Source organism: Carya illinoinensis, chromosome 16 (assembly GCF_018687715.1).
Source record: "Carya illinoinensis cultivar Pawnee chromosome 16, C.illinoinensisPawnee_v1, whole genome shotgun sequence".
NCBI classification, from domain to species: domain Eukaryota; kingdom Viridiplantae; phylum Streptophyta; class Magnoliopsida; order Fagales; family Juglandaceae; genus Carya; species Carya illinoinensis.
The window spans coordinates 3,892,658-3,905,179 of NC_056767.1; the positions used below are offsets into that span (position 1 = coordinate 3,892,658).

General features: G+C 32.8%; 1 protein-coding gene across 1 annotated transcript; it reads left to right on the top strand.

The window, feature by feature from the left end:
- The first annotated feature begins 11,181 nt into the window (after positions 1-11,181).
- On the top strand, positions 11,182-12,178 carry LOC122298712 (amino acid permease 3-like). Its single transcript, XM_043108581.1, has 3 exons — positions 11,182-11,224; positions 11,304-11,446; positions 11,555-12,178. Exons 1-3 carry the CDS (start codon positions 11,182-11,184, stop codon positions 12,176-12,178), a joined length of 810 nt encoding a protein of 269 aa, XP_042964515.1.
- Positions 12,179-12,522: the final 344 nt, after the last annotated feature.

The window sequence follows — 12,522 nt, forward strand, 5'->3', positions numbered from 1 at the left end:
GCATTTGCACGTAGACTAAGCTATTGTGAGTATCTGGGCATGTATGCATGCATGTTTGATAGACAAAAAAATCATATGTGGATTTAGACAACAAGTGTATGAAGAACCAAATAGTACTAGCTTATCATGAGCCAGCTGGTTAGATACAAGAACAAGTGTGCGTATGTGACACCCTAACTGTATTTATGCTTTCAAACCATAGGTACTTTAAAAAGAAATTATAACAATGAGATTGTGTATAATTGGGAAACAAGAGCAATAACCTTCTCAAGGCAAATATAAAGGTTTGGGGCTGCTCACGAAACGTCAACATCTTACCTAGTCTTATTCAATACTTCACTCATGTTCTCTCTCTGTATGTTTTTTCATTACAAAGAATGTCCAAAAAAAAAACTAAGTTTTATTCATTGAAGGATATAATGATGATTAATAAAGCAATTGTTCAATACTGTTTATAAATTCCTTACGAACTAATTAGCATGCTAAATTAATGGGATTTTAAGCAACTAATTTCAGTTATTATAAATCAAAATGTTATCTTCTACAGGAGTTTTTCAGAATAGAGTTCTACCATTTCATTAAAAATCAAAAATAGTGCACCAAAATCAGAGGTAGCGAATCAGCTTTTTTTCCTCTGTCTAAATAGCGGGCATATGCAGAAAATTATCTTCAAAAATCTAGATTCGAAGCATCAATTACCAAGCAAATATGTTGTCACAACCATATCATAATATTTTCCCACAAATCTTATACAATCATATAAAAGTTTCTATAATAGTACACAATCATACAACCAATATAGAGAAAAGACAGAGGGAGAAGAGAGAGAGGCTTACTATGTATATCAATTGAGAGAGAGGGGACGCACCCACTAATTTCCACCTGAAGAGAGGGTTCTGGAGTCTAGGGCATGAACACGGATTTATGCGACTACGTCGGTGAGGTTGCGAGGTGAGGTGGATCCTATGCTCCCTGCGAATTCGCCGCCATCTATAGGGAAAGGGCCATGGTGATTATCGCAAGGTTGGGTGGGGGGATGGTTGGGGAAGAAAGGAAAGGGGTGGTGAAGAAAATAAAGAAAGGGAAGAAGGGTCTTGCGGGGTATCGCGGGAATTATGCCTGGTGCCTATTATTTTTCTATCAATACTGGCCACTTTCAGTCGTCACAAAAAGCATCATTCATCGTGGCAAATAAATAACTACTGACGGATACATTAATGTGAGACCACTCTTACTTTTGCGATTAAGTCCTTCTCATGGCAAAAAAAAAAAAAAATTCTACGTTAAAGGATATAACCCATGAGAACCAAGTTTTAATTTTAGTTTTTTTTCCTACTAATACAAGTGGTGGCAAAAAATATATTTTTTTGTGATAAAAATTCATTTTCCCACTAAATTATTCCAACCGAACTAATCTTATGGTAAAAAGTATATTTCCTTCCCACGGATGATTTTGGAGAGAATTAGTGGATGTTTGCCACCCTCTTGTGTCATGGAGAAGGAATTCGTGTGGAAAACCTCAATTTGTTGTAGTGAGTGGCAGACCAACAATTTCTCTGAGGGAGGCCAAATTTTCTAATGTGTGACACATTGAGATTCAAAAATCATAAAAATATAACTATATATAAAATTAGATCTCGATAATTTGCAATATATACATAGCAATCAAATTCTAAAAATACAACATCTTAATATATATATGTTTCATATTTTTGAAGATAATGTTTTATGAAGATAATTCTTCCATTCTTATTTTTGTAATGAAATATTTAGAATTTATTTGCTTCATAAAAATTATCAATTGATTTTTTAAAATGTCATTTTTCATTCTAGTATATAAGCTAGTTTATTAAATTTCATGTAAACTCTAGATTCCATATTAATTAAAAAACCTAATATTGTATAACAAAAAACTTTATGATCCATATTAATAAATTTATTATTTCTCTTAAACTTAGTTTTGATTTAATTTTAGTGAGACCACACTCTTGAAAATAAATAATATATATAAGTTATACAAAATTCTAAAACTATAGGAAAAAAAAATTGGAGAGACATTTTTAAAAATATTGAAATTTTATAAAATTGTATAGAATATATAGGAATTATAAATTTTTTGGAAAATTTTGTGTATTTATAAAATTATAATTAAAAATTAGGATATATTTTAATAGTTTTTAAAATTTTAGGAGGGCATGGCCCTCTCTTAAGTGAAAGTAGGTCCGCCGCTACCTATCCTCCATTTAAAATAGAATCGATATAAAATTAATTATAAAATACGCCAGTATAATAGTCTCTTTCATTACTCAAGAGTAGTGACATTAATATTAGCTTAAGCAAATGTCACTGCAGCCCCTACTTTAGCTAATGTGAGTGCAATAATTCCTTTGGAATCAACAAATATTACCTATTGTAGAAAAGTCATTTAATTTTATATTATCGTTTCGTCCGAAAGAATTATATTTGGCTTAATTTCTTGCCTGTGGAGATGATAAGAAATTAATCTCACGTACAACACAAATAGATTTTTTACATTTATTTTATATTGGACCAATAATTAATATGTGATGTTGTCCGTACGTAACTGCATGGTGAGAAATTTCGACATTAAATATTATAAAAATACATACATTAATATAATATTTATCTATAATTAGAAAGAAATTAATATATATCATAATTATATATATTTAGACTAATTATGTTAATAATATGCAACAGTGACTTTAGTGTGCATATGCATAGTACAGATCCAAGCTACCCACATTCAACACGATCAACTTTTGTTACTTTTCAGAAAAAAGTAGAAAAACACAAGTCTTCAACACTATCAAGCCGAGGGCTTTCGGCTTTCGGCTTGATTTGGCTTTCGGCTTGATAGTGTTGATTTCAATTATTTCATGTCTAAAATCCAATCGCTTCGGCTTGATAGTGTTGAATGGCTTGATAGTGTTGAATGGCTTGTGATACGACTGTCTGTCGTGTCTAGGAAAGGAATAATCAAAAGGCAGATGATTCCTTTTACTTACGGTTTTTGATGCATAACTTTCCTCCATTCCATTCTCCACCTTTTTTTTAATTTTTATTATTTTATTTTTTATTAAATATTTAATATATAAATAATAAATAAAATAATTAAATTAATTTAAAAAGTATAAATTAAAAAAAAATATTAAAAAATTAAAAAAAGATAAGATATTAGGGTGTTAGGAGATTGTGTAGATTTTTTCTTTGATGAAAGCTTCATTTAGTTAAAAGCTTCAACTGAGCGCAGTTCCCATTGCTATAGCTAAAGAATTGTGTTATAGTTGATGGAGGGGATCGAAATGCAAACATATCAAGGGACGACGCTCAGCGTCTCTGGTAGATCCGAGCCGGCCGTCAGCGATGATGAAGACAGCACGAGGAGAACTGGTAATTATTAATTAATTCAAGTATATATATATAGCATAATTCTTTTAATGTGTATTCTTTTTTACTAGAACTCTGTTTTTTTTTTCTGACGTTTTTCCGCCATGCATGAACAACCAGGCAATGTTTGGAGCGAGAGTGCCATCATGATTGCAGTTGTGATTGGTAGCGGGATTCTTCCTTTGGCATGGGCTTTGGCTCAACTGGGATGGATTATCGGACCTTTGGTTATTCTCTTCTTTTTCTTCTCTACCACGGTTTCCACCTCTGTTTTGCTCTCTGCATGTTATCAATCTATGGAACAGCAGAGAAGGCCAAATGCTTACCAACGTATGACTGTAAGAAGCAATTACTTTGCTTACCAGGATGCCGTCAGAACATTTCTTGGTGAATTCCATGGCTTTTTTCACTTACCCTTGAAATATTAAGATCATGATCATGTTTGGGACGTAGTACTTGGCTTGGATTTAAATTTTTTACTTTTATTTTAACAGGTGAAAGGGATGTCGTGATGTACGGAATTGTTAATGGCCTCAGTCTCTTTGGAATGGCAATCGGGGACATAATTGCTTCATCCTTGAGCGTGATGTAAGTTTAAATTAAATTAATATATAACCGTTGATTGAATGACTGTTGCAGCTTCATCCAAACTTGGTGGTTTAGATCCGTGTGAAATGTGCTAATCAATGATTGTTGCAGCTTCATCCAAACTTGGTGGTTTAGATCTGTGTGAAATGTGTAAGAGTTTTATTTAAACTCTATGTCCCACACACCTATCTTAATAGAATTTAAAATAGCTCAAATTTATCAGATAAAATATGAGTGAAAACGGGTTAAGAAAAATCCTAAAAGATAAGATTAAAACTCTATATCTCTAATTATAGTCAGATACAAACTCTGAGATTTCTTGATAGTCAGAAATCTATAAATAGCACTGAGGGGTTAAAGGGTTCTCACCTACAACATTAGAGTGCCTTTTGCCATCGTAAGACACTTGTGAGGCAAGATTGTTAGGGTGATCCTTCCCTCATAGCTAGATCTAATTCTTCATCAAACTAATGATAAAGATACGCATTTATTTATTACTGTTTATTATTGTGGATCATATAAAATCGAAGATCTGTTTATTAATATTCATGTCAAAATATCTAACATGTGGTATCAGAGCTTTAGGTTGTAGATATTTTATGATCTCAATAAAATATGCAGTAAATATATGCTTTCGTATATTGTGATTTTACTGTGTTACGAAAGACTAAAAACTTTTGGTTTTACGATCTGAGAGATTTTTTTTTTTTTTTTTTATGATCGTATTTTTTCTTTTACATCTATTCTGATAAAGACCCAAACAATGAAAATAAGCACATGCATTTCGGTGTTCTTATTTCTACTTTTGCCTTGTTGTGCCTGTGCTGGGGAGAGAGAAAAACTCTCATAGTTGTTCACGATTCCAACTCCTTGATTGGGTTTTATTTTACTTTCCTGTGTATTGTTTAACAATATTGTGAATTGAGAAACCATGAGTCGCCGAGGCTGCGTTATATGAAAGTTTAGAGGTTCTGTGTTGGAGAAAAGAGCCTTGTAACAGTGAGCTGTAGGGGCAGCTGCTGGGTGTGAGGCAGAGCACCGTGTATGGTGGCCGGTGGTTCTACATTCAACGGTGTAAAGGAGGTGGCTGGGCGGCACAGTGGGGCTGAAAATTCCCGAATGGGTGCCGCCCCTACCTATTCAAGCTCCCATCGGCTGAAGGGATGTCAGAGTCTCGAGGAGGCTGAGAACCTCCTCGTCGGAGTTTCTGTAACGGCGGCAGAGGGCTCTAAAGCCCACTGCCGCGACAGTTCCCTAAGAAAAAAAAAATATATATATATATATAGGGGAACAACATGACCTGGAGGTTGACGGTAGGGGGTGGACGGAAAAACCTTGCCGGCCTCTCCTCATCGGCGACGCCTGTACTTGAGCTGGAAGTTGCTGCTGGAGGCTTGATGAGCGGCTGGAAGGTTTCCTTTCCTTTCAGCTCATAAGGAAGGGCTTATGGGCCGGGTCGTGGGCTCTGGCCCAGTTTAAGATGAAAAAAAAAGGGCTGTTGGGTCGGGCTGTGAGCGCTGGCCCAGTAAGAAAGAAAGAGCAAAACAAATGGGTTAAGTGGGCTACGGCCCAGCTCAATAAAAGAACCAAAAAAAAAAAAAAAAAGAGAGAATGGGATCGGGCCTGAACACTAGGCCCGGCCCAGGTCAACTCTTTCAATTGACCATAAACCGGGTCCCAGACCGATTTGCTGAACCGGTCTGGTTCAGACCCGGACCGGTCAGATTAAAATATTTGTATTTTATTTATTTATTAAAAAAAAGTGTCTGAAATTTTATTAAATACATTTTATTATGTACATGTATGAAAATTTTATTAAATTCTATATATATATATATGTTATTATTGTTATCTACATATATGGAAATTATTAAATTCATATGCATGTTATCATTATTAAATACATGTATGAATTGTTTATTTTGGTTCTTATTATCATGCCACATATATATATTTATATTATCCAATATGGAGCAAATGATTCACATTAAAATTAAAAAAAAGATTGGTTGCCCAAAGGTACAAGACTTTCTTAAATTTTAGTGAAAAATCATTAAATTCCATAGTAAGGTGGATATTATGGAGTGAATAATTTTGTGTGTCAAGATCTACTCCCAAAGGAGGGTTTTGATGACACTACTAGTTCATCTATTAAAGAAAGGTTGGAGGGAACACTTTGTATGTCAGAATTTACTCCCAAAGGAGAATTATGATGATACAACTAGTTCATCCACAGAATTTAATATTGGAGGGAGCACTTTGTATGTTAGAGTTTACTCCCAAAGGAGAATTCTGATGATACAGCTAGTTCATCCATAAAATTTAATATTGGAGGGAACACTTTGTATGTTAGAGTTTACTCCCAAAGGAGAATTCTGATGATACAGCTAGTTCATTCATAGAATTTAATATTGGAGGGAACGCTTTGTGTGTTGAGGCTCATTCCCAAAGGAAGGACCTCAATGACATTATTAGTTCATTCATAATAGTTTAAATTCTTGATAATGCATGGTTTAAATTCTGAAATTAAAACTGGAGGGAACATTTTGTGCATTGGGATCCACTTCTAAAATGAGGGATTTCAATGACACTACTAGTTCATCCATAATGGTTTAAATTCTGTTATTGTTTATGAGTGTCGAACTCAAAGCATTAAAGTGATTAAAATGCTTTTCTTGCAGTAAGTATATGAACATCATTACAAGTTTCATGTATAGAATGGACTCTAATATAGAGAAAGATGAGCATATCAAATTTACACTAAGAGCATATCAAATGTACATAATTGTTTACTTTAAAGGCATTATTATTTCATTAAAATAATGAGATATGAACAAGTTAGTAGCATGGTTGTTAGCTAGATACAAATTTATTTTGCTAATTTGTATAAAAAATCATTTGTATCTTTTGGGAAATGAAGGAAATAATTGTAATGAAAATATAAGAATTGTGTCAATTGAAATTTGAAAGAAATAGTGACACATGAAGGTTTAAGTGCCCTAAGCATAAGACATGATTCAAAAGAAAGGGTAAACTAAATAAGTTTCGAATAATATCTTATACATGTTTATGCATTCTTTTTAGATTAAACTCAAGTACAAATATTCAAAGTTCAATTTGTTTCAATGTGTCACTTATGTTGGTTCCTTTTTTTCTTTCCAATAAAGTTGTTTTTGTCATGCCTTCATAATAATGTTTTCTTTTTCTTTTTCTCACTCATAAGGTATGTACTGGAACCAAATAAAAAATGATTTATGAAAAACTTTTATTTTTTTTTTTTGGCATAGAATTTGAAACATAATTTGGAGTATAAAAGTTTGGAGAATATCTTCAAGAAAAGTTAAAGAGATTAGTAAATAAAATATTTTCCGCATTTAGGTTTTCTAATCTCAGGATGTGTGTTGATTTGTATAAAAGGAAAATAAATCAAACATATCAATAAAAGATGCCACAAGAAATGGAGATTTTCTTAAGATAATGCATATAGACACATGTAAATCTTTTTCCTATAATATTTGATATAAGTATTTCATTACTTTTATAGATGATTTTCATGATATGAATGTATCTATCTGCTATATGAGAAGTCTCAAGCCATTAGTAATTCTTGTAGTACTTCTCATGGGGAGGAATTGCAGTTAGATAGAAATGTGAAAATCATTGAATTGGATTGAAATAATGTCATGAAAAATATTAAGAGTTGGGCTATAATGGTTTAGAACTTATATTGTGTTTTTAGGCTTAATGATTTATTTATTTATTTATTATTTATGAATTGTTTTAAGGCATATTCATGTATGGGTAGTCAAATTAAAGTAATAATTTCTAAACCAAATGAAAGATTATTGAATCTTATAATAGTTATTGGGTACATTATTATTATTGATTACTTAAGGAGATTCAAATGATCTAGACTGTATTGCTTCTACTTATGGTTTGTATTTTGAGAAAATTGAAATATCAAATTTCTTATGGTTGGCAAAATCAATGGGAGTATGGAAACTAGAAATGTGATTCTTGTAAAGTGCATTCTCATACTTTTTTGAAAATTTTGTGGTTTCCTTTTATGATTACCTCAATGATAATATGGAACAACAAGCAAATGATCATTCATCTCATCAGATAAACACCACTGAAGAATTGGTCATAGAGACATCAGAACAGGTAACCTCATGCAATCTTCTTGATTTGCTATTTGGTTAAGTTATGTGGTGTATCTTCAAAACTTGAATGTGATATAGAAATAAATAAAAGTTTACATATGTTTTCACAAATTATAGAAATAAGTGATTCTATAAAAGATTGATGCATAAAAGAGTGATTGAAATCCATAGATCAATGTAAAGTCTACAATTTCGTCTAAATTGTCTGAAATGTATGAAAAGTCAAATGGAAATGGGTTTTGGAGACAAAATCTTGACTTTAAGGACAATGTTGAACGATATAAAGTTAGACTTGTAATTAAGGATTTCACTCAGAAATGAGCATTGATTAGAGATTTTTTCTATTAAACCTGAAAGAACTCATTAAGAATCACTATAACATTAGTAACTCATTATGGTCTAGAGTTACATCCAATAGATGTGAAAACTATTGTAGAGTGAAAGTTTGAAATCTACAATAAATGAATAAAAGAATTTCTTAGAAGAGTAACAGATTTCTTGAAAATTGGTATCTTGATAATACCAATACTGTTTAGGAATTAAGAAAAATATTTATTTGTTAATGTATATACCCGTAAGTCAGTGGGAGTATATTTGCATTTTGGTCATGCATGTATATGACTTTTTGGCAAGTATGAGTCATCGTTAGTAGTATGACATTAAAGTTACATCTCTAAATGAAATTTATGAATGAGACATCATTCGTAATTGAGATTGAATTTAATACCAAGAGGATGACTGTTAGGATTGTTTCAATATAGCTGCATAAAGTTTGGAAAGATTTTGCATGAAAAATTATTGGTAAATGGATACTTTAAAAATAAATGTGATATGCTCAGTATTTACAGTGTTCTCGAATTGATTAGGTCATTAAAGAAATTTTGTATAAGATAGTTATAAGGAACTTGGTGGTTGCACAAATTTGTATACAGCTTAACATCAGTTTATCGTTAATATCCTTGGTTGTTGCTAAAGTAACCCAATGATACTTGACCCAAAAGCTGTGGAAAGAGTAAAATGTTATTTGCAAGAAATTAAATATTATATTATTGTCTTAAGAAGAACTGATATTCTTAAGGTAACTGAATATTCAGACCCTATTTTATGTGATTACTCTAATAATAGAAAATACAGTTATGGTTATGTATTTTGCTATCTAGTAGAGTTATTTATGGAAAAATATGAGGCAAATCTTTTACTGCTTCATATGTAATGGGTCTGAGTTTGTGGTATGTTTTGAGGCCACAGTTTATAGTATCTGATTGAGGAAATTTATCTTAGGACTTGGAATTGTTGACTTATGGCCAAGCAGCTAAAAATGTATGGCAAGAATTCCTCAGAGTATTTTTTTCTCTGAATGATGAGTATTTAATGAAATTTTAAATACCCAAGTGTTAAAGAGAAAGTACAGAAACAAATATGTCCATATCAATAATATGTTAATGATTATAATTTAAAAAAAACATGTTGAAAAGATGGGTTCAAATGCTTATACCTATAATGTGAACATGTTATATAGATCATTGATATGTTGAGTATTTAGTTACTGGACATTGAAAGATATCTATTATAGTTGTTTCTGTTTTTTTGTCTTTCCACTTATTTGTACATTGAATGGTTTGGAAGAATGATGACAAGATAATGTCTGCAACAGACATGAATTGGAACCCAAGGCATCAAGGTATTGGCCTTAATTATCCCAATTAAAGATCATGTAAAATTGGTTGCTGGTGTTGTGGTACATGGAAGGAAATTTGTTGATTATATAACAAAGGACCGTCATGACTCGCATCAGTAGTTGATTTAACATTGATATCACAGAACTCATGTAACGTACTTTGAGCTATGAAAGTTTCAAGAAATGAGTTTGCGCAGTATGGTTAATTTCTTGTAATAAACCCATGAACGGAAAATATTATTTTATGGGCGTATGGGCCAAGTGGGAGAATGTAAGAGTTTTATTTAAACTCTATGTCCCACACACCCATCTTAATAGAATTTGAAATAGCTCAAGTTTATCAGATAAAATATGAGTGATAACGAGTTAAGAAAAATCCTAAAAGATAAGATTAAAACTCTATATCTCTAATTATAGTCAGATACAAACTCTGAGATTTCTTGATGGTCAGAAATCTATAAATAGCACTGAGGGGTTAAAGGGTTCTCACCTACAATATTAGAGTGCATTTTGCCATCATGAGACACTTGTGAGGCAAGGTTGTTAGGGTGATCCTTCCCTCATAGCTAGATCTAATTCTTCATCAAACTAATGATAAAGGTACGCATTTATTTATTACTGTTTATTATTGTGGATCATATAAAATCGAAGATCCGTTTATTAATATTCATGTTAAAATATCTAACAAAATGTGCTAATCAATGATTGTTGCAGCTTCATCCAAACTTGGTGGTTTAGATCTGTGTGAAATGTGCTAATCAATGACTGTTGTATGTGCTTGGGGGCATTGAATTACAGGGCAATCAAGAAATTTCATTGCTTCCACGTCGACCACGACAAAGATGGATGCCACATGAATAGAATTACCTTTATGCTTGCTACTGGGTTCTTTCAAGTACTACTCTCTCAAATTCCTGAATTTGATAAGCAGTGGCAGCTCTTATATATTGAACCTTTCCTGTCCTGCATATATTCAACATTTCTTATTGTTCTTGGTATCGCCACAATTTCAGGTCCATTATTGCGCTTTACCATTTTTCTTTCTAAAATATAAATAACATAACATTTATGATCTTAAGATATAAATACATGTTCATAAAATTCATTTCCTATATATGCTTAATAAAAAAAACAACTCTTCACTATAATTTTAAAATAACCTTATCCCCTCCATATATCTGTTACCAAAATCCAAAAAGTACTCATCCTTAATCCCTGAACAATATATATAAATATATATATATATATATATATATATAAGCTTGAAAAGAATTCTCCAGTCCCTAAAAAAGGTCTATCTTAGTGCTTTATAAATATCTACGTTTAAATAGAATGAGAAAAATGAGAAATCACATGTTAGTCAGGTGGAAGCTAGCCGTTTGTGGTCATGTAAAGCTTCTTTATAGCATTTTTTGACTTTTAGTATAAATTTTTACTCCATTTGCTGCTATGTCAATTAATAGAAACTGGAGAGTTTAAGGGAAGCCTGACTGGAATAAGCATCGGTAGAGTGACTCTATGCGAAAAGATATCAAGGACCTTCCTAGCAGTTGCAGATATAGCCTTTGCATTTCGTGCTTACGCCAACGCCATTTTTGAAGTTCAGGTAATGTATTTCGATTCAAAATGTATGCCCTTCATTTTTTCTTGTACTTTGCAAATGAGTTATATTATATATATGTTGAAATAACGATATATAATGTAAATAAAACAGGACAAAGTTGAATCCCCAGTGGAGAAAATGAAGAAGGCCATTATGATTAGCTCTGCCTTCATGACCTTTTTGTACTTGCTCTGTAGCTGTTTGAGTTATGCTGCTTTTGGAGATCACAGCACCCCTAGAGACCTCCTCGCTGATTTCGGTTTCGGTTTCAATAACCCATATAATTGGCTGCTTGTCACGGCAAATGTTGCCTTGGTCATCCAGTGTGTTGGTGCATACCAAGTTCATTCTCGAGCACTATCCGATGTGATTGAGGATGCCTTAACAGACAGATTTCCTACCCTAATCACTAGAGAGATCATAATCCCTGGTTTCCGCCCCTACGAACTCAAGTACCTCTTCCGACTGGTTTGGAGAACAATCTTTGTGGTTACAACCACTCTCATATCAATGCTTCTGCCATTCTTCAACGACGTGGTTGGACTCATTGGAGCTTTAGGGTTTTGGCCTCTCACAGTTTACTTCCCTGTGCAGATGTATATAGAACAAAAGAGGGTAACAAAGTGGAGCACTGAATGGATTCTCCTTCAAATCCTGAGCGTCTTGTGCTTCATCATCACCATAGCCGGTGTAGCGGGCTCCATTGCTGGGTTTGCTCTTGATCTGGAGACTTAATTACAAGCGGTCAAGGAAAATGACACTACAAGGAATTTGGCTTTTTGCATCGTTTTTTATTTTGTTGCAACAAAAATCGCTGCAATTGATGACCTTTTGCAACGTTTTATAACTCCTTACTTTCTTTTGTTGTAATAGCCCACTTTAAAATAGGCGGTCACTTTATATTTACAGCGTTTTTTTCCTTTATTAAAGCGACACTAGGCGTTGCAATAGGATGGGTTTTATTACAACAGGTACTATCGTTGCTAATGCATCTCGGCGCCAACTTACAGCAATACTTTTAGATTTTCCCCCCGAAATCACACTAGCCCACTCTGTTACCGAGCTCCTTCTCCATTTCG

Bases quoted from the DNA above. Each gene is read 5' to 3' on its own strand.
- LOC122298712 (XM_043108581.1), top strand. From the start codon at position 11,182: ATGAGAAATCACATGTTAGTCAGGTGGAAGCTAGCCGTTTGTG. The intron at 11,225-11,303 runs GTCATGTAAAGC...GTCAATTAATAG, and splicing joins GTGGAAGCTAGCCGTTTGTG to AAACTGGAGAGTTTAAGGGA. The intron at 11,447-11,554 runs GTAATGTATTTC...TAAATAAAACAG, and splicing joins ACGCCATTTTTGAAGTTCAG to GACAAAGTTGAATCCCCAGT.